We start from the raw sequence: 26,240 nt of genomic DNA on the forward strand, positions 1-26,240 counted from the left end.
TTATGATAGCAAAAAACCACCTGTCACAAGGGTTGTGTCTCAAAACCTAATAGGCTGCCTGTGCAGACAGCATGTTTGGAACAGCAGAAATCATTTTTGGCCATCATAAACATCAGTGTTGGGCAGTAACTAGTAACTAGTTACAGTAATAATATTACTTTTTGCAGTAACTAGTAGTGTAACTAATTACTAATAAGATTTCAGTAATAATATTACAGTTACCATCCATAAAACAGCTTGTTACTAGTTACTACTGATGCCTCAGCCCCTACTGATTTGAAATCCAACAATCAAATAATTCCTAAATTTATTTTCATAATTTTCAGACTCGCACAGGCACATGAAGTCACAAGTGCATCAGGAAAGCTTGGAATATGATGTTCTGAACACAGATGTGTAAGTTGTGGAATTATGGAAGTTGTGGCATTACTTTACTCTGGCATTACACGGCTTGCCCACCCACATCCCTCTGACCCCGATATAAATTATATTACTATAATTAAAAATCTTATGAACTTTTGATAAAATACTTCATGAAATGTAATCATATATGGGTAACCGAGAAATTATAGCTACAATTAGCTTCAAGCTACACATGACAATTAATACATCACTTTTACTTAAAAGCCACTATCAATCACCATTGGTGTTTGTAATAACTTCTGACTGCGATCAAATGATAGGGCAGAAATAAATATATTGTTAGAAACATTTTAGAAGAATTTTATGGGGAAGATACACAATTACAACTTCTGTGGGGCATGAGTTAAAAGTAATGTAACTAGTAGTGTAACTAATTACTGTTGGCAGAAAGTAACAACTAATAATATAGTTACTAATAACTAGTAACGAGTAATACATTACATGTTTGGAGTAACGAGCCCAAAACGGATAAACATGTTAGAAACATTCAAACCGTATTTTGTTTAGGATAACAGCATTTCTAACATTTTAGCAGCATTTGTTAAAAGCATAAAGAGTGTTTGGAAAGTTTGAACATTATTTCTTAGTAACAGAAGAGCATTCGGAAAGTTCTTAATGCATGTCTGGAGCTCATAAGCGCGTTTGGAATGTTCAAACTGCGATATCTGTGCAAGATAATTAAGCCACTTTTGAAAGTTCGCATATATTTTGTTTGTATCGTGGTATTTAAAAGATGTAACGTTAACGGATGATGCCCTAAAATGAGCGTCCGAACATTCTACACAATTTAGGGGTGAATTTAGAACGTTCGACAGTTTTTGGCCATCATAAACGCGTTTGAAACGTTCGACAGTGCTGTCTAAGTATTTACTCGTTAGGTTTTGAGGTACAGCCAATGTGTCAGACACCCAGATGTTGGTTTAATGCAAACCCCAGGCGACGAAATGTAAAACTGTTCACTCACAGCTCGCACACAATGTCAACAATGCACTACTCACCCAAAATATAATGTTAAATCCAAATATAAAGTATTTGATGCAACAACCCACTTCGTGCACGCTGAAGTGTTTTCCTGACATACTTGCGTTTGATAAAACAGAGAAATTCCTCCCGGTTATTATTAATGATGGAGAAAAAAATCGCCTAAGTTACAGTTACCAACTGGAGAACTCGCTTCTTCCTTTTACACCATATTTATGACCTTTCTACAGACTGGCCAGCAATGCCACACTCGGCTATTTCGCCGAAATGAGCAGTTTGCTTCTTAGAAAAAAAACAAAATAATTATTGAAAAAAAAAAAAGTATAATAATTCCAGAGAATAACGGGACGAACAGTCCTCTGCAAATAAAGATTCGAGAGTCACTTCCGGCTAAATGAATTATGTCGTAACACGGTTTTTCAAAATAAAGGTTCCATAATTGGAGCTAAATTAGAAAGAAAGAGCATCAACATTGGGCTTGATAATTACATAACTGATAAAATCGCGAATATTTATAATTATAATAATATTTATGTCTATTATTATCTAGAGAATTATTATAAAATATGAAAAAGTACAATATGCATGTGTAAATACATTGTGACATATAGTGAAATCATCTAAAATACATTGTGCAACTTTATTTATTATTTATGCTTTTAAATTGTGTAATGAGAAATTTCAAAGTCTAATTCTCAGTTGTAGCAGTATAATTTCTGAAAAAACGTTAGACGCAAAATCAGATGGATTTATCGTTAAAAAACATCTATGTAGGGTAATTTTGCAAGGAAAAGATGATCTTCTGTTCTGAGGTGCATGTGTTTTTATTATCACGCTCTGGACTGTCCCTTTAACATATAATATGAACATTCAATTAATCACAATTTAACTTCCACTGTGGAGCAGCAGTTTACAATACCACACTCATAGGACAAAGCAAGGGCTGTAATTTCAAAATAAGAGTAACCAAATCCTAAAACACTATTGTGAAATTAGTCAGTAACATTAGTAATTATATGCATAGCAAAACTGTGAACAACTGGATTGCATTAAGCTCAGCAATTATGTAAATAATATTGCTTTTTTAATAACTACAGTCCCAATTTGTGGATCACAAAAACATGTGCTTAACAATAAAACTCAGAAATGCTTTCCTTCAAAATCTTCTTAAATCATTAGTACTTTGATGTGGATGGATTTCATATTGAATAATGGTTTTACAAATTCACACTGATCTAAAAAGGTACTTGAAGAGCTTTGCTTTCTTCAATTTGAATTTTAGACAGATCAAAGGTTCACATGAATTGCACATTTTTTTCACTCGTGTCATGCCATGCAGTGAAACCATTCGTTTGCAGAGACACTGAATGAAACGGGTTAGCTTAAGGTTTAGTATTGTGTATTGGTTAATATAGGAAGCTTATTTCGGGATAGTGTCTTGGAATATCAGACAGCTGAATGTGCTGTCTAGACAGAGGTTGTATCTAATGTGTGTGTGTGTCCTTGTGTAAAAGTGAAGCACGCTGTAATAACCCCAAGGGCAGTGGAAATCCAAGGCCTTGCGACTGTTCCGCATTAAGGTCATCCACATTCACCTCCATGAGTCAGCAAATCCCTGCAGTTATCATACAGTTATTATACTGAGCACATCATAGATCATCTCCATCACAAAGCTCACTACATGCAGTCAATACTCCATCTTATGCATGATCTATATATAGTCATTATATGTAGTTCACAGTGCTGATCTATATCTACACACTACAAAATTATAAAACCTTATTTGCGTAAAGTACAAACTACCATAGCAACACTTTATAAGCACCCTGCATGAACAAGATAAATGACAAGTAAATAATTCTATCTTATACAAATCAATGGACAGTGCACATTTTAAAATATTTTGTAAGTGAATTTCTATACATTAATATCGGTTACACTGTTACACAGAATTATTCAATGCTGTTTGATCATTTTTAATATTCAGTAAAAATCCATCTAAATTCAATTTCACTACAAATATTTAAATAAAAATCTCTTTGACATTTTTTCCATTGTTGCAGACAGTGCTGATTCTATTGAGCAAATTGTAAAACACATGTAAAATATGTATTCCTTGAAATTCATTGAAGTGTTCACAGTAATGATTTTTTTCAATGAAACCTTATTTGAAAAAGTGACTACAATTTCTTAATAAGTAAACTTCATTTTAAAACATGTAGGCACATAAATGATTGCTTCAGCACTTCTGATGACAACGCTGTTTGCAAACGTTTTACTAGGTGTGTTAATTAAAATATTTAACCATCATTAATTTTATAATTCCAGTTTCAAGAACTGTATGTTCTTCAATAAAAAAAATAAAACTGTTGTTCTGGACAAATTAAAATGAAATGTCAAGTTTATATGTTGTACATCATTTGCTGAGGGCCCCTGGTGGACTTTGTTTAAGAACCACAGATGTGAATTGTTTTCTTTTTTTTTAAATATATTTTTTTATACCTTTTACATTTTATAAAAAAGTAATAACATGTTAAGCTAGTTACTAATTCTATTAGATAAAAAGTAATAAAATGTTAAGCTATTAGATTTTGCCATATACACATTAGTGTCTGTTACACGGTTTAGTATAATAAAATTGCAAAACATAGAATTGTTCTATGCTGTTTGTACATTTTTAATATTCTAACATAAGTAAAAATCCAGTTATTCGATTTCACTACAAATATTTAAATAAATGAAAATCTGTCCTTAATATTTTTTCCATTGTTGCAGTGTTGGTTCTAGGTAACAAACCTAAAAAAAAAAGAGGAAACATTTTATTGATAAGGTGCATTTCATGCATGAAGCATTGTATAGGTTTTGGCAGTAATGTAAATACCCTGATGACTCTGAGACTGCTGGGTTACATTCTGGTTGTAAGATGATCCCTCCTCCTCCAGAGCTGACGGTGTAAGCGAGTGCTCGAGACAGGAAGGACTGCTGAGCACTGAATGCTAACAAGGGGGAGAGAGAGTAGTACATGTCCACGGCGAACGGAAAGGTGGGGGGTTCAACAGCGAGATATGGAGAAATACAATTAACCTGCAATGTGCCAACGCCAAATTCACGCCGATCACAACCATCCTCACCACCGATCATCATCCTCATCCTCACCGCCACCAACAGCGCGACCGTCCTCGTCTTTTTTCTCCTAAGTGAAATGTATCGGGACTGCATGGGATCTTTTTTCTGACAATGGAGATTGAGAATATCGTGGCCAACACCGTGCTGCTGAAGGCGAGGGAAGGTAAGAGACGCGCAATGGCGCAATCAATTATCGCTGAACGCGGTTTAATGAATCCCGTATTAACTTTAGCATGGACGAGGCTGAATTCAGCGTCTTACTGGATCTGAGAATATTCGCTACATCTGTATACATTCTTGAATGAGCCTCTTCAAGAGTCCTCTCTGTTGAATAGCATCTCATTAAGTATGCTAGTACGCACTTACTATGCTCAGTCTCCTCTGTCAGACCCCTAATGGAGGTTACTATGTATTTTTCCCTGGATTCATAACGCAGGGACCGCAGTGTACACCCATCCCCGTCTCTTCACCTGGGACGGAGGTTGAACTGCAGTTGTAGGCCACAAGGTTGCCCCTCTATCTGCGCACAAAGAAGTACACTGTGATATGAGTGAGGTCGGTGTGCTCCTTACTGGACCACAGTCTTATCTGTGATAAAGTGGGTATTATTGGACCAATCGATTCTGATTGGTCAAGCGCGGGATTGAGCGGGCAAATGTTTGTTTGTTTGTTTATTTATTTATATATTTATTTATTATCACTGCCAAACATGTTATTTCATCGTTGCCCATGGCAACGTACCGGCGCTGCTTTTGTGTCTCGCGTATGACTCCGTCTACTGCTCTTCTTGTCAACAAGTTTGGCGAATCAAAACGTTTAGTACGAACGCTTGCTATAATAAATGACAGTATGACATGACAGTATTCATTTTAAAGTCGGCATGAAATGAAAATTCAAATATTGTTTAAATGCATGTTATAGATCTTATTGTAAACAATTAATCTGTGCATTTGTCTTGTTTTTTTATTTTTACCTCAATTTTTAAATAAAAATGTCATAAGTGGATCTTCTATTAAAAACAGCAGACTTTCTGGTGATAACAAAACCAGCCCAATTGCTACTCAAAACTAGCCCAATCACATGGGGGAAATTGGCTATAAAAATCGTGTTCGGGGTGGGAGGTCCTCCTTAGTCATAATCGCGTTTTGGTGGGAGGAGTGGTTCTCTTCAACCGAAGTATGTGAAGTATGTATAGCTGCAGCCGGAGACCTCCAAGTGGGATGGACTTATGCAGCAAGTAGGTTGGGAGACCTCCATGCATAGGTGTGGGAAGTGGGGGTGCTGAGGGTGCTGCAGCACCCCCTGTTTTGTTCTATGGGCAACTGTTTAACTGTTGGGAATAAAAAAAAAAATTGGAGTGTCTATTTACACTGTGCAAATGGCCCGCCTTGTTGGCAGAGGCTATTTACACTAACGCCACCCACCAACGTGTGATTGGGCTAGTCAACATTACAAAAGATGGTCATCAGTCGTCAGATTCAGTGGCGTAGTTGGTAAAGCGTGTGTCATATTCCTTTTGATGCGATCGACCCGGGTTCGATTTTTTCCCCGGGTTTTTTTCTCCCTTTTCAAATTTCAAATCACATCAGAAAAGCATTTATTTTATAATAAAAATTAAGGAAATAATCAAAAAGTTTAAAATAAAGTATCGGGTAGGGTTAGGGTAGGTGTAGGGAGGATCTTTTGTCCCAATAAGGTGGCATCCATTTAATAATTTGAATTAAAATGAAATTTTACACTCAAGTTATTATTGCATACTGTTTTATAATGTATTACAATGCTGAGGTGCAGATAATTGCCACTATTTGCAATAAGTAATTAGCAGAATATCCTGCTATTTTAACATAGTATAAATAGAATCTATAGCTACATTTGCACTTAGTGTAAATAGCATAGCACAAAAAAATACTGTAATTTTCACTAAGTGTAAATAGCCTCTATCCCCGCCCCCACGCATACAGCACCCCCAACCTAAAACATCTTCCCGCACCCCTGCCTCCAAGTGGGAGGGACTTACGCTGCAAGTAGGTTTTGAGACCTCCAAGTGGGAGGGACTTATGCCGCAAGTAGGTTGGGAGACCTCCAAGTGGGAGGGACTTATGCAGCAAGTAGGTTGGGAGACCTCTAAGTGGGAGGGACTTACGCCGCGAGTATGCGCACATCAATATAGCGTAATTTTTCTCACACTGTACAACAATAATTACTATTTTTGCATTATTGTTAGGGGTAGGTTTAGGGTTGGGTTAGGTCTAGACGTTAATAAAACAAGCTGAAACTCTGTGTCATGTACAAGACATTAAATAAATCAATCAAAAGCCCCAGGAGGTTTGTACTACTTGGAGCTCAAGTCCCACCCATATGGAGCTGGCTCCGACCTCCGTTTATACCTAACTCCTTAAACCCGTGGACTAAAAAATAGAGGTCGACCGATGTATCGGTTTTGCCGATTAATCGGCACTGATAGTTATTTGCTGGAACTATCGGTTATCGGCAAAAATCCATGCCGATAGTTTTCCGGGTTGCGTCCGTTGCTGGAACAGTGTGGTCCAACCTAGCTATCGGTATCGGCAAAATCCACTATCAGTGGACCTCTACTCTTAACCTGCAAATTCGTATCACGTGAAGCCATGTGACCAATAGAAGATCGATACCTCGTAGCTGAATTAAAAGAAAATACATTTAAAACTGCAGCGTTGTAGGAAAGTGGAGTAGATTGTATGTTTTAACATTCTGCATTCATTATTATTTGTTTTGTGTTGAATTTATGCTAAATTACGGTCATACCGTTGCGGTGTCCGAAGAAATTTTGCTTGCTCAAAGTTTAGTGTTACTGGGGCATAATGCCCACATCTCAAAATACAGTCAACAACCGATGTATAGAACACTCTGATGTACGTCGTAATATGGAAGAAAAGATCTGTCCTTACTTCCATTTCGACTTTAATATATGCTGTGCGTAAAACTTCCAATAAATAGCTACTAACTGGCTCAGGTGCGGCCAAGAAAATAAAATCATTGGTTGGAAGAACAGGCAAGAGACACAAAAAATGGGGAGAATTTATAATATAGGACACTGAAGACATTTAACTTCGAAGCTAAATATGTTAGTTAACTACAGTTTTAAATAAGTAATAATATATAGGCCTATATTAATATTGTAATATTGTTGCAGCTTTTGTCTTTCTGCTAGGCCAAACTGCTAAGGTGATGCAAGATTAAAATAATCTGAATTACTTAAAATCTGATTTAAAACCACTTAAAATGCTGAAAGACTTAAAAAACAACATGTAAACTAACATCAGATGTCTTTTTTTATTTGTCCACAGGATAACTGTTGTTGTTGTTGTGATTTCTGCAGAACATAGCGAGTTCTTGAAACTTCTGGAATAACATTTAATTTCGGTTAATTATTTGAATCAATTGACACTCCTAATTTCTGTTAAAAAGAAGTTGGGAAACAAACAGCATTGTCATGATCACAGCAGAAGTACTCAAAGAAATATATTAGCCTGTATAGGAGGGAGCTTTATATATATTTGTGGCCTTGGAGTTAAAAAGATTGCAAGGCACTGCTTCTTTAAAAGGCCTTTTTTGTTCACAGTTGCGTCAGTAGCTTCTCTTTTCTTTGAGTGTGTTAGTTGATTAGATATTCTTCACTTTATTTTGTTAAAGCAAGTAACAGGTTGAGTAACAATTTTCTCAGATAGGCCTTGGTTTTCAACAATAGAGCCGTTCTTTATTATAGGGCCGTAAATGCATTTCTGAGGTCATCTAAACTTTAATAAACTTTTTTATTACTACATTAATAAAGTTATGGAAATGGAAAGGTTTCATCAAATGATTTAGGTACAGTGGGTATAGAAAAGAATCACCCCACTTTAAAATAATCACATTTTGTTGCTTTGCAGCCTGAAATGAAGATGTACACAGTTTTTGTTTTATCCAGCTGTATTTACTCAGTGCAACTTATAACATCCAAGTGAAAGATATAACACCAACATGTCTGAAAATGGAAAAAGGATCACCCCCCTCCTAAAAATGACTTGAAAACTCAATCAGGTGTAGCTAATCACCTTCTCAATGGCACACAAAGCCATCTGACTTTCAACTGTGACTAGCTGTGGTCATTAGGATCACCTCAGCATGAAAAGAGCTTTCCTGGAGCATTTCAGTCCTTGGTAGTGCAACTGATGCAAACAACCATGGGTGGCAAGGCACTGTCAAAAGATCTCCGGGATAAAGTTATGGACAGGCACAAGTCAGGAGATGGATCCAAAAACGGCTTTATCAATGCCTAGAAGCACAGTGAAGTCTAATAATAAGTGGAAGGTATTTGGTACAACACAGACCCTCCCTGGATCAGGACGTCGCTCCAAACTGGATGAAAGAAGTTGCAAGAAAAAAAAAAACTCCTCAAGAAAGGCCACATGCCGTCAGACTGAGCTTTGCCAAAACGCACCTTGAAGATTCTGAGGCAGATGAGACTAAAATAGAATTATTTGGACTCAACACCAAAACGATATGTCTGGTGGAAATTCAATACAGCTCATCATCCAAATAACAGCATTCCTACAGTAAAGCATGGAGGTGCTAATATCCTGTTATGGGGGTGTTTCTCTGCAGCAGCGACTGGAGCACTTGTCAGGATAGAAAGAAAAATGGATGGGGCAAAATACCATCAAATTCTTGAGGAAAATCTGCTGCCCTCTGCCAGAAAGTTGTCAATGGGAAGAAGATTTACCTTCCAGCATGACAATGACCCAAAGCACACAGCAAAACTGACCACACTGTGGTTGAAGGAGAAAAAGGTGAATGTTCTTGCATGGCCTAGTCAGAGCCCAGACTTAAACCCCATTGAAAATCTGTGGAATGACTTGAAGACTGCAGTCCACAAACATCACCATCAAATTTAACTGAACTTGAGCAGTTCTGCAAAGAAGAGTGGGCAAATATTGCAAAGTCTAGATGTGCAAAGTTAGTAGAGACAAATGCCAACAGACTAAAGGCTGTAATTAAAGCAAAAGATGGTTTAATATAATAATGACACTAGGGGGTGATCCTTTTTCCAACTCAGTGATTCTGTTTTTGTTTTTTTTTAAATTCTGACATGTTGGTGTTATCTTTCACTTGGATGTTATAAGTTGGATAAATACAGCTGGATAAAACAAAAACTGTGTGCATCTTCATTTCAGGCTGCAATGCAACAACATTTTTAAAGGGGGGTGATACACTTTATTTAACATTTTCTTGGACTGTTCTTAATTTTGATTATTTAATTTATTGATTTTATTTATGGTTTTTTATTTTGTCTTATTTTTAATTTAAAGGTTTTATGTATGTACATTTTTATACGTTTTAGGTTATAATTTATACCAATGTACAAAGGAAAGTAACTGGTCATCATTTCTCGTAAGTTTTTCCACTGATTTTAAATTCCTTATTGCTGTAATCTCACAATTAACCTGAGCTCATAAATGCTGTGTGCATAGTTATTTTTTATTAAAAGCAAAATGCTGTTTAAAATACTTTTAGATGGAGTAGGGCAGGACATGCCAACTTTCCAAAAGTATTTCATGTCAGCTTCCCAAGTACATTTTAGGGGAATGCTGAAATGGCATAATCTTTGTGTTTCTTCACAGTTGTGTGTTTCTGTTTGTGTTGAATAATGAGGAAATAGTTATTGCGTGTCTGTACTAGGCAAACTGATTTGAAGTAAATGAGTGTTTATCTGATTTTCATGTTTTCAGCCAGTCATCTTGCTCTTCTTCCTGTTTATCTTGTTGTGCCATTATGTAAATACAGAAAATATGTTTGTCCAGCTTTACATTAAATGTTCCAAAACTAACAGCCTTGCATAGACAGACCTTTGACTTGTGGCATAAAGGATGTTAATTATTGTCTCTTTCTTTGTCTCACTTCAGCGGTTGCTAATATCTGTACTTTTAGAGTAAATTGTATCGTGTGAGGGTTTGACCGGTCAAACAACTCAGTGGTTGAATGTGTGCGTGCATGCATGTTATTGCATTAGTATTGAGTGAGTGATGTGTTGTCAATGTATAATCATATGCAAGAATGAACGTTGTACTATGTGCATCTGTGCAGTGTGAATTAACATGTTAGATCTTAATTATAATTGGGAAAGACTGCTGTTTATTTTTTATATATAAATAAATGATCTTAATAATCACAATGCATTAACGACTAAATATTTAAAGTTGCTGTCAATTTAGTTAATTTATTATGTAAAAAAGACATGCTTGAACCATTTTCAACTCAACATTTCATCTTAAAAACATTGCATTCATCATGGCATGAGGCATGTTGAAAACCAGTGAGGTGAGATGGGATACAACAGCCAAAGACATTTGTATGCATGTGTACATAGACCAACAACTACTGTCTAGGGCAGATTGACTGGCTTCATTGCAAAATTGCATTGCTATGGATTTATTTTTATGGATGAAACAAACAATAAGACGCAGATTACTCACCCACCTCTTACCCTAAAAGTATTCGACCCCCCCAAGGGTAATTAATTGTGTGTGTGTGTTTTTCAAGAGCATGACTTGTAAGGCTGTCTGTAATGTTGCTGGAATTTGCAGTCACTGAAATTACAGTAAATCCTGGAGGATAAACTCTTCTCATTCCTCAGTTTTGAGCAAAACTGTTTTCCCGCATACAAGGAATGCTTTTGGCCTCAAGAGAGCAAGCTTTTTGATTACACTCTTGTATGCTGCTTGTATGTTTTGCATTAAACAATTATATGAAAACAAGGTGTGTGTTATCGATTTTTGATCATGGATGATTAAAATGTCTCCACGATTGGCTTTTGAAGAAATATCGTAGTATCGTGCTACAGTGCACATTCTATCAGTTGCAGTTCTGGCTAGTGATGTTATGCTCGACGCTGAAGCTCCGAAGCTTGTATAAAAAAACCCCAACACATTTCACATCAAAGCACTGTATCGGAGCTTGATTCGTTTTGCCAAAATCACGTGATCTATGATGTTTGAAGCTTCGTTCGTCTGAAAACCACGTGACTGCTTCAGTATCTGGTTCAAACCTACACTGTAAAAAATGACCGTGAATTTAATGGTAAAAGACTGTAAAAATGCTACAGTAAAACCCTGTTAAATGGTTAACGGTAAATTCCCCTACTATATACGGTGAAAAACTGTATCGGACATTACATGTATTGGACATTAATTTTACGGTAGTATACCGTTTTTGTTAGTGAAAAAGACCGTATAATTTACAGTGAATACAGTGAATAACAGTGAAATACAGTGAAAATTGACATTCCCAGAATTCCCTGCGTTACATTTCAAATTTGATGTTTTTTTGTTGAAATAACTATGTTTCTTCTTAGTTTTTTCTTATCAGTTTTGTATATTAGGGTTGTGTGTTACACCTAATGTTGTTAAATGAATGTTTATTGCATGATTTCAGTTTCATGTGTGTTACCATGATGGTGTTTAGCGTTTGTGTGAATGACACTGCACCTTCTATATATGTTATTATTTAAATGCTGCTTGTGATGGGCTTTGGTTCATCATATGACTTTCTCATCACCACCTGCATTTGGTGGTTATCAGTGTATTACAAAGGTACAAAACCGATTTCAGTACTTCAATAGGTTGGTATATTAACATTATATCAGTTAATGAAATTACAGTATTTTACTGTAAATGTAAGTTAAAACCGTAAAACCTAAGACGTTGTTACCGTAGTTTTTACGGTAAAATTCTGGCAACCACAGCTACCGGTTTTTGACCGTAAATTTTACGGAATTTTTTTTACAGTGTATGGTTAAAACGAAGCGAACCTCAGCACCGTTTCCTTTACCTTATATTACTTTATAATGCGTTCGTGTTGTTTTTTTTATTTTTTATATCGTAATTAAATATTTGCCTCAAATGAACTTTGCCTATGAAATAACAGGACTGAGGCAGAGTTAAAATAGACAGATCGCGGGTTTAATTTATGAATTTACGTTTCATTTATTTTACTTATTTTAGTGCCAGTACACCGACACAAATGAATGACTTTGATAATTACCATTATTTATATACAATAAAATATTTAATAAATATTTAATTCGCGTCTTGTTCTGACATGCGCTTTTTCTAAGCACATACACCTGAAATGCACGCTCACTAAAAAGCCTGTCAAACAGCACCTGATTACTGGACTAAGTTATCTTGCGAGTCTGATTGTGCTAATACTGTCAAAAACACACAAGGTTTACATATAAACACAGTAGGTTATGTCTAAAGTGAAAGTAAGCAGTTGAGAGAAAAACGGACGTGTGCCTGAAAATTAGATGCGTGCAGGTCTTAAAGTGACAGCAGACTAATACTACTAAACATGATGCCGCTTGTCATTAAAGGGATAGATCACACAAAAATTGTAATTCTCTCTTTATTTACTCACTCTCATGTTGTCCCAAACCTGTATTAATTTCTTTCTTGTGCTGAACACAAAAGAAGATCTTTTGATGATTGTGGGTAACCAAACAGTTGCTGGTCCCCATTGTCCCCAGCAACTGTTTGGTTACCCACATTCATCAAAATAACTTTTATGTTCAACAGAAGAAAGAAACTCATTTGAGAAACAACTTGAGAGAGTAAATGATGACAGAATTTTCATTTTTGGGTGAACAAAACAATAAAATACAAAGAAAAATCACTCACTGCTCTTGACTGAAGAACTTAAATACAGTTGTTTTAATAAGAATCAATGTATAATCTATACAGGGAAGTGTATATAGTGTTTAGTTGTTCATTCAATTTTTTGAATGCTACCTTTTAAACACACCTACTGTACCTGAAAAATAAAGCACTGTTAGTTTTATTTGTATATTATGTGTATTTGTAATGTGTATCTTTGTTGTTATTTGTTTAAAACAAAGATAAAATAATGACAAAGATTTTTGTCTTTGCCCACTTTGGCCTAAATGTCTGCCATTCTTTTTTTATTTTATATAAGGCTTTGCTTTTAAAATAGGGAAATTAGTTTGGCAGTACTGCTCAGACAACTTGCAAAATAGTAAAACCAGCATGACAAAGAATCGTGATAAAATCGTGATTTTCCTGGAAAAAAAAAAAAATCGTGATATGATGTTAAGCCATATCACCCACCATTATTTCAAATTATCTTACAACTTTGCCAGTTGTCATGATCTTTCTAAAGGCACTGTTTATTTGGGAAGAATGTTTGTTTGATTGTTTGGAAGAATGTTTGATTGATTAATTAATCAGAAAAAATCTGAAGTATGTTTGTATGTGTGTGTATATATATATATATATATATATATATATTTGCTTGATATTTTGTATAAGATATATTGCAAAAGTATTTAGTTTTTGTTTCTGTTCACTGATTGTCAATAAAGCAAAGCCTGTGTACATGGATGTACACTTGTGTGGAATAAGTCAACTGCAAAAATGCTGTATCTATGTGTTTTAATCATCAGAGTCTGATGGTATTGTAATTTGCATTGAGTTCATCTTAATAGTTTCTCACTTTCTCTCTCTCTCTCATAGGTGGAGGGGGGAAGAGGAATGGGCGGAGCAAGAAATGGAAGGAGATGCTCAAGCTGCCTCATATCAGTCTGTGTGAGGAACTTAGACGCACTGTCGGTAAGATGAATGTATGAAAAAGAGAAATCATTCATAAATGAGCTTTGGCGGAATATTTGTTTTAGGTAGGGTCATCAATCAGTAAATTCAAATTATTTGCATAATATGCCTGTTTAATTAAAATAATCACAATTAACTGCATATATCAATATTCAGTAAGAAAAGATAATTGATGATTTCCCAAATGAAGATAATTCAAAGAAATTAGGCTACATTTTTGTGGCCTAATGTCTTTGAATAGACATCACAAAACCTTTTTTCAGATGGCAAAATATTGTTTGTTTTATTTCCATATCATTGAAGTATAAGCACATTGCATCTGGACTCGCAAAAGCTTGAATTGCTTTATTGGTAGGAAAATCCCTCTGAACAGATTTTAGATACGGGTCAGGGGGCATGACTAATTGCATTTTTTTAATCGCATTTCAGGGTTTTTAAAAAATGTTTTTATTAATTGCACTGAATTGACAGCCATAGTTTCAAGATATTAAAAATACCAATTTGCTTGTATTTGTATATAGACAAACTTTTTTTTTTTTTTGGTAGATTGACCTACATCAACTTGAGGATCTTGAACTTAAATACATTTTTAAAAAAGGATATTTCAGATTTATAATATTAGCATTATCAGCCATTAAAACTATCTGTTGTTGTTGGCCAAAAATTCTGTTAATTCATCCCCGATTTAAATAACAATCAGTGAATTGATTCCATTAAATTAAGGACTAAATAATTAGTTGCAGATACTATCGTACCACATTTTTCACCCATAATTAACTAATTTCACAACATTTTTATTTATTTTTTTACTTGTGAAACCTAGTTCACCTTAAAAGGAGTACATATTAAAATAATTATTTTAATTTGGTTCCTTAAAAGAATTGGTTTATTTTGTGGTTCACTAAACAAAACATACTTACTAGTGTATTCCTCATTAAAGGGTTTATATTGTTTAGAATGTTGCTGTCAGTTAAAAATGTATTCTGGTGTGTGGGCAGGTGTGTGTGTGTGTGTGTTTGCGTCAGGCAGCTGTAGACCTTGGCTCAGTGAGGAAGTCCCGGCTGAGGCCGTTTCCTCTTGGCCCAGAATCCACCAGGCCCGTAGGGTTGCAGCACAAGGGCTCCGCTTGAGCTCTGCTCACCATCACTGTGATTTAGTGTCGTGGCTGTATGCTGAGTTTTGCACTTTGTATGTGTATGGAGGAAATATTTTATTAAAGGGGTCATATCATACATTTAAAGCATTTTATTATTTCCCAAAGGTCCACAAAAATGTTAGTCAGTCTGAATTATGTTTGTCATGATTTTCCACCCTCTCTGGCACATTCCATGAACGCGGTACAGTTTTGTGTCAGGTGACTTTATTTCTAAATTAAGGCACAAATTTCATGTTTTGATTTGAGATCTATTAGAAATGTTGAGAAATTGTTATCTAACATAACTTGACCTTCTCGACTGTATCTAATGATAAAAATCATTAAACAATGTCATAATTTTGACACAATCTGATGAATCGAGTGCAGCATTCCGGTTTTGAAAGTAAAAACACCTGTTCTCTTACTCTCCTACATTCATTGTCACATTAGCACTGCTTCATGGGATTGTCGTTCTTTGCCTCGTGAAAGTTGTCAAGTACACAGTCTTTTTGTCTGATTTTCAAAAATGTTTTTGCTTCAAATCAAAGATTGTGATGTTTGATTCACCTGAATGGGAAAATACCATAAACCAATACTGCTGAAAAAGTGGGTGGGCACTAATGCACTCTATTGATATTAAATTCTTCAACTAATTCCCCAACATGGCTTCAATAAATGCCCACATTGCACTGGGAAAAAGCATTTGATTTGTGAAAGTTTCAGTACATTTTCATAATACAATGAACTCTTTTCAAAGGGTCATTTTAATGTTTAATAATATGATCCTATTAAAAATTATAGATGAGAAAAATCATATGACAATGACAGTTTTAACCCTCTTTCTCTCTGTCTCTCTTGTTTATCACTCAGAGAGGGATTACACTAGCCTTTGTGAGAAGCAACCAATTTGTCGTCAGTTATTTCGGCAGTTCTGTGACACTCAGCCCAAATTACGGCGGTGCATAGAGTTCCTGGATGCTGTGGTATGAAATCTCTGCACAAACATACACATAGTCTGCATCTCTCTTTAACCTCTCTCTCTTTGTCTTTTTCTCTCAGACTGACTTACACATAGAACCATTCTCACCTTCACTCTAATGGAATACACATTTTGTGCACACTTTAAAAAATAAAGCTTCCAAAAGGGTGCTTTTGCAGTGATGCCATAGAAGAACCATTTTAGGTTCCTCAAAGAACCTTTCAGTGAACAGTTCTTAAAAGAACTGTTTTTCTTTGAAAGAACATTTGAATAATCTAAAGAACCTTTTTGCACTATAAAGAACCTTTCGTGCAACTGAAAGGTTCTGTGAATGTTAAATGTTCTTCATGGAATCAAAGATGTCAATGAAGAACCTTTATTTTAAAAGTTTATACTGACTCTAGTTTACCATTCAGCAAATACTGCAATCTCATTGGTCATTTCAGCATTATTTGTTTGTGTGTGTGTTTGTTTAGGCAATGTTTCAGTTGGCTCCGGATGAGAAGAGAAGAGACGTCGCTTTAAATATTTTAGACACATATTTTAATAATGGGGTAAATATTTAATTCAATATTTTGCTTGCACACACCTGTTCTCACACTCTCCTGCATGCATGTGTCTATTGAAAGAATTGCTGAAATAATGACTGAACTTTAAACTTCTCTCTTTTTTTGAACTGCACTCTATCAACCGTTCTTCCTGTTTTCTCTCCCTCCTTCCCATACTGTCTTCCTCATGTAGTCGGCAGCTCATCTACCAGAGATCGCTCAGGATGTGGTTGGGGAATGCAGGCAGAAACTGGAACAGAGTCCCTGTAAAGAGCTGTTCCAGGAATGTACCAGGTAATAACAATGTCATTTAAAGGCAAGTCAGTTCATTTGCCAGCCATCTACTGTAGTCAACAGCTAATACATCTATACTACAACTTTTGGGGGGAAAGCTAATCTCCAAGATACTTTCCCAACTTTCTTCAATATTACACTACCGTTCCATAATTTGGGGTCGGTGAAATTTTTCTAATGTTTCTGAAAGAAGTCTCTTATGCTCACCAAGGCTGCATTTATTTGATCAAAAATACAGTAAAAACAGTAATATTGTAAAATAGTTGTTATAATTTAAAATAAGTGTTTTCTATTTGAATATATTTTATTCGTAATTTATTTCTGTGATGGCAAAGCTGAATTTTCAGCATCATTACTCCAGTCACATGATCCTTCAGAAATCATTCTAATATGCTGGTTTGGTGCTCAATAATTTTTTTTTTTTTAATTATCAGTGTTGAAAACAGTTGTGCTGCTTAATATTTTTGTGAAAACCATGCCATCATTTTTTTTTCAGATATTCCTTGATGAATAGAAAGTGCAAAAGAACAGCATTATTTTGAAATAGAAATCAGACAGAAATTTCGCAACATTATAATTGTCTAATAAATGTAGCTTTTGATCAGTTTAGTACATCTTGCTGTATAAAAGTATTAATTTCTTTAAAAAAATGTTCTTAACCTGTTACTGAATAACAACTTAAATTTTGGTCTGTTTGTTACACAAAGCTATTGTATGATTTCAGAAGATACAGCATGCAATGGCTCTTTCATGTTTAATTTTTTTGTCATTTTGGAGCTTGAGAGCTTCAGTCCACATTCACTTCAGTTATATTCAAAACAGTGTATTAATTATTATAAAAAAAATAAAAAAATGAAGAGTTGCTACCAACAAGTGGAGATGCTGCAAACTTAGTTACATTTTTCATAACATAGAAGCACAGTTGTTTTCAAAACATCAAGGTCTAAGTTGTTTGTATAAATAACTTTTAGCTATAAGTATTATGGCATTAATATGGTACAGTGATGGTAACAGAGGCTATTTGGTATTTTGATATATACTGTATAATTTCCTATGTTTATGTACCATGGCATTTTTCAAACATTCCTTCTCTTTTTTTTTTTTTTTTCAGGATAGTTCGTGAATATTTAAGTGGAGAGCCATTCTCAGCATATCAGGAGGCGATGTACTTTTCCCGTTTTCTTCAGTGGCAGTGGTTGGAGAGGTAAGTAGCATCTCTATTGGCTTTTCTGTTTTTTTTTTTTTTTGGATGGATTTCACTTTTTATGATGGATTTTCATATTTTAACAATAAAATCTACAAGATAGTGTTTCCAAGTTTTAACACGACTGTAACAACGTTCGTAGATCGGGAAGAAGGAGGCGGGAACCGGCGAACATTTAAAGAAAACTTTAATAATAAAATAAACACAAAATGAAAGTAAAACGGCAGCCCCTCGCGGACGACTGCCGCACACAAAACACAAAATATCCAGGCCTGGTCCTCTCTCGTCCAACACTGTCGTCACTCCTCCTTTTATCCTTCCGGAGCTCCTCCGTGGGACTCGAGACCGGTGAGTGGCGCAGGTGTTGTGCATTAGCATTTACTCCACCGGCCTCGCTCCGTTCCCACGGCTCTCGGACCCGCCCCTCTCGTCACAACGACCTTAATACAACAAAAAGAAATCTGTTAGTTTTAATAAAAATAACCGTTAGTTGCAAAGCATAGTTAAAGAAATTGCCTTATATTCTATTTCTGAAATGATTGATTTTTTGTGCAGTGAATTGACTCGAACTGTATTTCATTTGCAGGCAACCAGTAACCAAAAACACTTTTAGACACTACAGGGTATTGGGCAAGGGCGGATTTGGTGAGGTGGGTAGTTTCATTACTATCAGATCATTATTTGAGAATTTGACATGACATATTATGTCAGAATATATAAAAATCATGTCATACGTAAAATATATAAAAACCATGTCATATATTTCAAAATCATCTTAAAATAATTTAAACAATTGTAATGATTATGAGTGTAGTTTTTATGACCTATTTAATTGTCACACAGCAGGCATATTTAAAGGTGCACAGTTGTTTTTTTCTAGTTGAAAAAGTGTTACACATATAGAAATTAATAATATTTTAGAGAAATAACATTAAAATAATAATACTTAGTGGACGGCAAAAAAGGTCATTAAAATGCATTTCTTTTTCTGTGCCTTCTTCATTCTTTCCACCAGGTTTGTGCCTGCCAGGTTCGTGCCACTGGTAAGATGTACGCCTGTAAAAAGCTGGAGAAGAAACGGGTGAAGAAAAGAAAAGGTGAAGCAATGGCATTAAATGAAAAACGCATTTTAGAAAAAGTTAACAGTAGTTTTGTAGTAAGTACTACTTTCTTTTTATTCCTCATTTTTTACTTTTATCTTAACCTGATGGTCTCAGTTGCATGCTGGTCTTGTCCGTATTATTTGTGCAATAAACTTTTGACTCACACTCTCTGTGATTCAGTTTCCATGAGGTTCTCAACAGAGGAAAATTTTTCTAAATATCAATTTCTTATGCATTTATCATGGGTAGTTGGGAAAAATCTAGTCCAGAGTAGTAGTTCACAACGAATTCCTACAGATTGAATCATTTACCTCCTGACTAGCTAAATCACAGAGAGATGCAGCTATTTGGCTGTGATCCTAAATATCAACCATACAAATTCATTTAATATTTGCAGTGTAAAAAGAGGAATTTAAACTATTCTCATGGTAAACAGATATTCTTACAAAGCATATATCACTGAGCAGTCCTTGAAATAGTCACAACAACACACTTTGAGTGGAAACACATTCCTGATTTGTTCATATGTTCCTGCCATTATTTTCAATAGTACCAGTTTTACAGAATGTTCTATTTCAAGTTTGTTTTTGTTCCAAAAAAAGAGGAATCAAAGGATACTCTTCCACTCTATGGTTCTCATTTACCCTTTGAATAGATTTCAACATTGCCCACCTACTTTTCCAAAAGCATGGGTTATTGAATTGCTTTTCCCATTCAATTTCTCCATTTAAAGGGATCATATGATGCTATTTTCAAAGATCATTATTTTGTGTATTGGATGAACAAAATAGAATATATCAGCATGCGTTAATGTTCAAAAAACACATTATTTTTCACATACTGTTCATTATTGCCGCTCCTCTATACCCAGTCTTCCTAAAACGCGTCGATATCTACAAAGCCCCTTCTTCTACAAAGCCCCAGCGTGCTCTGATTGGCCAGCTGACCCAGTGCATTGTGATTGGCCGAACCTTTCAAGCGTGTGTCGGAAATGTAACGCCCCTTACCATAATCGAGAGCTTCAGCTTCCAAAGCAATTATAAAGGCAGTTAATAATGTCGTCAGGTTTACCGTATCAGTTTGAGCCGATTTGAAGTAGAATAGTATTTGGAAAATTTGAAAAAAGAAAGAAAGATTGTACAACAATCTGTACCTAAGAAGGACTGAATGAACTACTTTGCCTTATAATTTTCTCATCCTCATTTTGTTCCAAACGTGATTTTCAGTGTGATTTCTCTTTTTCCTATACTTTCTTTCATGGAACACTTATTTTAATAGTGTTTATAAGCTATTATATTATTTTTTATATATTTTGAATTAGCTTTTATTTTTTTCTATTTTCAGTTTTCAGTTTAATTTTAAGTTTTAGTAACTTTGAGTAATTTTGTGTGCTTTGTAATTTTTATTACTTTTTAAAATATATCTATTTATTTTTATTTCAGTTTTAATTTGAATAATTTTAGTATTAAAACTAATTTACGTTAGTTTTTAAATTTAAGTTTTTCACCTAATATTATATTTTGAATTAGCTTTTATTTTTTTCTATTTTCAGTTTTCAGTTTAATTTTAAGTTTTAGTAACTTTAAGTTTGAGTAATTTTGTGTGCTTTGTAATTTTTATTACTTTTTAAAATATATCTATTTATTTTTATTTCAGTTTTAATTTGAATAATTTTAGTATTAAAACTAATTTACGTTAGTTTTTAAATTTAAGTTTTTCACCTAATATTCATATTTTATTTTACAGTATTTCAGGCTTATTTCAATTACCAAAAATGTTTTAAATAGTTTTGGTTTAGTTAACAATTTGTTCTTGTTATTAAACTTGAATGCATGTAAACAAAAATGTTCAATGAATAACGATTCACATTTTGGTTTATTCTTTACACAAAGGTATTATATAGCTTCAGAGAACTATTAATATAGTGCACAGGTCATATGGAGGATTTTTATAATGTTTTTTTGGGTCATTATTGGAGCCCCAATACCCATACACATTTACTGAATAGAGAAAAGTGGTCAGGACAAGTTTTCCTTTTGTGTTCCACGGTTGAAAGAAAATTATTTTAGAATGACATGAAGTATTGTAGAAAATTATCTTTTTTGGCTAAACACACCGTGTTTTTTAAAAGAGAACAGCCAGCCAAAAATGTGTACAAACATAGCATTTGATAAAAAATTGTTTTATTACATTTTAAATTTTATTACGTTTAAATAAGCTTTCTATTTTAATATATTTTAAAATGTCATGTATTCCTGTGATGGTAAAGCTACATTTTCAGCAGCCATTGCTCCAGTCTTTTTACATTTATCTTTTGAAATTTGGTCACACAGTAAACATTCTAGGACCTCAAAAACAATGGATTTTAAAAGAGACCAGCCAGCCAGCCGAACATATGTACAGACATAGCACACAGTGCCTGCAGTGTAATGTCGGCCTCTGATTCATTCCACTACAGCCGTAGAGCACCTGAGCCTCTGTCAACCCACCCACACACTAACACACAAGCTCACACAGACACACACAGCCACATACACATACAGGTGAGTTGTGCTTAGCTTTGCAGCTGTGTGCAAATGTCTTTTAGGTATTTAACGTGCATCTAAATTTAAAAGAAAGACAACGTGTGCATGTGTGTCTGTGTGCAAGAGCATGCATGTGTGTGTATGTGTGTGTGTCTTTGTGCACATTCATGCTACAGGCAGGAGCGATTGCTCCTCATAGACTACTTCACAAATGAGAACATCTCTGTTGCCTAGCAACACTGACCAACAGCAGCGATAGAAAGCGGAGTCAAGAGCTCTAAACCCTAAACCCTCACATACTCACACTCACACTCCAGCCCCAGTTCATTCAGTATGTATAAACAGCCTCATGTTTAAAAGTTAGGGATGACAAGTAAACTAACAATATAAAGTGACATAATGCCGTGACTAATAAGAGATGGGAAACAGCTTGGGCTCTCTTCAGTGTTTCTATGACTTTGTCGTCATCCTACCAACCCTCTACCGCATGGTGTAGCCATATGGCAACATACTCTTTGTGTTCATTTCCTTGCCACTGTCTCTTGAAGAGAACATTCTCGTTTTTTTTGTTGGAAAGAGAAGACCTTAGTTTAGCCAATGATGTGACTTGGTACCGAAATACCGGGTCTTTTGACAACACTAATCTGATCTATTTATTATGTATATCTATATCTATCTATATTTATATTGCTCAGGGTTTAAATGTTATGTTTGGGGTTGGTAAGATTTTTTCATTGCTTTTGAAAGAAGTCTCTTATGCTCATTAAGGCTACATTTTTTCATGACAAAATACAGTAAAATCTAACAATTTTAAATAACTGTTTTCTATTATAATTTTTTTAATGTAATTTATTCTTGTGATGGCGAAGCTGAATTATCAGCATCATTACTCCAGTCTTCAGTGTCACATGATCCTTCAGAAATCATTCTATTATGCAAATTTGTTGCCCAAGAAAGTGAAGAAGTTGAAAACATTTGTGCTGCTTAATATTTTTGTTGAAACCATGCTACAATTTTTTTTCAGGATTCTGTGATGAATAGAAAATTCAAAAGGACAGCATTTATTTGAAATATAACTTTTTTGCAACATTACAAATGTCTTTACTGCCACTTGTAATCAATTTAATGCATCCTTTGTGAATAAAATTATTAATGTCTTTAAAAAACAAACCTTGTTGACCCCAAATATATATAATACACTGAGGAGTCATTTATTTGTTTACATTTTAAAACCGGCATGACGTGATAAATGACTAGATTGCTTTACAAATGTAGTTTGTAAGCACTCATATTGGCTCCCATTGGCGTTATGTTTCACATAATGATGTGAAGGGTCCTTTGATAGTCCTCATGGTCTTCTTGAGCTGCAGGTTCCCACATCAGCTTCTGCTGATGTTACATCAGCTTCTTGTGTGAGTTCACAGCCCTTTCCCACATCTGTCTACTTCTGAAACCTAACCACCCACAATGTTTGGTGTAACGGCTAAAGGGTAAGAACCCCTCCTTAACACAGCGGTTTTGAGCTTCTGCAGTGGGTCTCCTCACACGTCACTCAGCAGATCACAGAGGATATGCTGGTCTAAAATGATAATACACTGCATACTGGATGATGTAGCCTTTCTGGACTGGCTTGCTAAGTCAAACATCACCATCATTACTGCAACTTAAGGTTTTTCTAAATACTGAATCCTAAATATGAAACTTAGTTATTTGATCACAATTCAGTAAAAACGGAAATATTGTGAAATATTATTACAATTTAAACTTCACAAAACACCTTAGCAACCCTGAAAACCACCACCCTAACATCGTGGTAGCAGGTTTTGCATGGTCATCCACTACTTTTTGTTCAGAAAATGTACAAATCTAGGTTTACTTTCAATCTCTGAGACCCTATGCCTGTAAAAAAAAAAAAAATCCTAAAGTAAAACAGTAATGGAGATGCTGTAATGGCTAAAATCATATACAGTACTTTTCCTGTGTGTCCATTTTGGACTGTATAGTTTAGTCTGTTTCTCCAGGCATAACCCTGTGGAGTTTTAAAATGTGTTTCTGTATATTACAGGTGCTGGTCATCCAGATGATTTATGTGAAAGTGTTCACACCTGAACAAACATTCTCATGAGCCACATTTGACTGTTTCACATGCACCACACAGTTTCATGTATCCTTTCTTCATGAATAGATAACAATGCACCTCTTTTTCTCTCTTTTTCCTCCCTAGGTTAGTTTGGCATATGCATATGAGACTAAGGACGCTCTATGTTTGGTGTTGACTATAATGAATGGTGGTGACCTGAAGTTTCATATCTATAACATGGGAAACTCAGGTTTTGATGAACAACGGGCCATCTTTTACGCAGCAGAGATCTGCTGTGGCTTAGAGGATCTGCATCGCGAGAGGATCGTTTACAGGTGCGTTTAGTAATCTCAACACACTCACATTTTACCATGTTTACATGCATTGCACGTTCTGCAGATTTTCCACAAGTTTTCTAGGATATAAATGAAAAAAGGTCCACAGATTCTGTTTAGTGGTAACTCAGTTGGACTTTATTTCTTTGTGTTTTGCATGAGGATTATTGCAAATTTTGAAGATACTGAATTGTGGCAGGCATAGCAATGTTTGGCTGTGTGATTTGAATATATTTACATTTTTAAGTATATTTTTGAATGTAAGGCTTTACTTTCCATCTATACTGGCAGGCTTCATACTCTATGCAAAATGAATATAAACAAATTTTGATTTTTGTTCCCCATTTTGGCCGCAGGCAGATTCAGGAGACAGTTTGTATGGAATTACAAGATCACAGCAGTGCTAGTAATAGAGCAGGATTATTATATCATCTTCTGTCAAGTTACTTGGTTAACTGTTCGGATTTACACCATGTGTTACAATACTGTTCAAATGTTTGGCATCTTTATTTTTTAAAGAAATTAACAATTAGTCAGAAAGGATGCATTAAATTGATCAAAAGTGACAGCGAAGACACTTATAATATTACAAAAGATTCTTATTTCAAGTAAATGCTATACTTTTGAGCTTTTTATCCATCAAAGAATCCTGAAAAAAGTATCATGGTTTCCACAAAAAATATTAAGCAGCAAAACTGTTTTCAATATTGATAATAATAAGAATATTTTTGAGCACCAAATCAGCATATTTTGTAAGATCATGTGACACTGAAGACTCGAGTAATGATGCTGATAATTCACCTTTACCATCACAGGAATAAATTACATTTGATAATATATTAAAATAGAAAACGGTTATTTTAAATTGTAAGGATATTCTTTTTCTTTTTCTTTTTTGATCAAAACCCCAAACTTTTGAATGGTAGTGAATACAATAACAAATAAGTTATAGTATTTAGAATTATAGTATATTAGAACTATAGTTATTAGAATGCAGCTATGAAATATGAATGTTTTCTCTGTTTTTGCAGAGACTTGAAACCTGAAAATATTCTCCTAGATGACCGTGGTAAGCCATTTTTATTCACCAATGCATTTACAGCCTTTTTTTTTAAGCTTATTTACACATATCTACACTTGGGGGTGGACTGCAACAACATAGCAACTACCCAGAACACCCTAGCAACCAAATAGCAATGCCTTGGACTTTACCCAGAACACCCTTGCATTGTGGCAGCGAGCTTTGCACAAGCAAACACTACTAGATACTAAACACTACTTTCTTCATAAAATGTAAACATCTAGTTTTCCCTGTTAAACTTCTTTAATCAGATCATTACCCTCTAAGGGTAACATTCTTTATCCCTGTGCAATTTTGAAGCATGTCATGTTTGGGCATGTTAGGAATTGATAATACTGCAGGTTTTAATGAGATGCCGTTCTCCAGGGCACATCCGTATTTCTGATCTGGGACTGGCCGTCCAAATTCCAGAGGGTGAGACGATACGAGGGCGCGTTGGCACGGTGGGATACATGGGTAAGAGCCAAACGCATTCCATATCTCTTCAGCAGTACTTGTCCTAGAGTGTTTGACCTCATTCGTCTCTCTATGTGTTTTTAGCACCGGAGGTCATTCAGAATGAGAGCTACACCTTCAGTCCTGACTGGTGGGGTTTGGGCTGCCTAATATACGAAATGATTCAGGGTCAGTCTCCTTTCCGTCGGCGGAAAGAGCGCGTGAAGAGAGAGGAGGTGGACCGCCGTGTATGTGAGGACCAGGAAGAATACACTGAAAAGTTCTCTGAAGATGCTAAAGACATCTGCCGACAGGTGCAGACCTAATGCTTTTTTGGGGTTTTTTGTGCT

The 26,240-nt window shown here is 35.1% G+C and overlaps 2 protein-coding genes across 4 annotated transcripts in view; one reads left to right on the forward strand and one right to left on the reverse strand.

The window, feature by feature from the left end:
- The window catches only part of LOC107665926 (tetraspanin-5-like), a 7,818-nt gene extending 6,033 nt beyond the window's left edge, over positions 1-1,785 (reverse strand). Inside the window, exon 1 of the mRNA XM_016456991.1 lies at positions 1,422-1,785. Within this exon, the coding sequence (XP_016312477.1) occupies positions 1,422-1,502 (81 nt within the window). The 5' untranslated portion in view covers positions 1,503-1,785. The remainder of the gene's footprint in view (positions 1-1,421) is intronic.
- Positions 1,786-4,617: 2,832 nt separating this feature from the next.
- Positions 4,618-26,240, forward strand: part of LOC107665967 (G protein-coupled receptor kinase 4-like) — a 27,441-nt gene continuing 5,818 nt past the window's right edge. For 2 of the 3 annotated variants that reach the window (XM_016457053.1, XM_016457054.1), the window contains exons 1-12: positions 4,618-4,693; positions 14,076-14,171; positions 16,177-16,289; positions 16,762-16,839; positions 17,027-17,127; positions 18,239-18,331; positions 18,918-18,981; positions 19,347-19,487; positions 24,184-24,374; positions 25,406-25,443; positions 25,822-25,911; positions 25,996-26,204. In XM_016457053.1, coding sequence (XP_016312539.1) covers positions 4,642-4,693; positions 14,076-14,171; positions 16,177-16,289; positions 16,762-16,839; positions 17,027-17,127; positions 18,239-18,331; positions 18,918-18,981; positions 19,347-19,487; positions 24,184-24,374; positions 25,406-25,443; positions 25,822-25,911; positions 25,996-26,204 — 1,266 coding nt within the window. In that variant the 5' untranslated portion in view covers positions 4,618-4,641. The remainder of the gene's footprint in view (positions 4,694-14,075; positions 14,172-16,176; positions 16,290-16,761; positions 16,840-17,026; positions 17,128-18,238; positions 18,332-18,917; positions 18,982-19,346; positions 19,488-24,183; positions 24,375-25,405; positions 25,444-25,821; positions 25,912-25,995; positions 26,205-26,240) is intronic. The other variant, XM_016457055.1, reaches the window with a different exon arrangement.

Source organism: Sinocyclocheilus anshuiensis, unplaced genomic scaffold (genome assembly GCF_001515605.1).
Source record: "Sinocyclocheilus anshuiensis isolate Anshui unplaced genomic scaffold, SAMN03320099.WGS_v1.1 scaffold775, whole genome shotgun sequence".
In the NCBI taxonomy this organism is placed as follows: Eukaryota; Metazoa; Chordata; class Actinopteri; order Cypriniformes; family Cyprinidae; genus Sinocyclocheilus; species Sinocyclocheilus anshuiensis.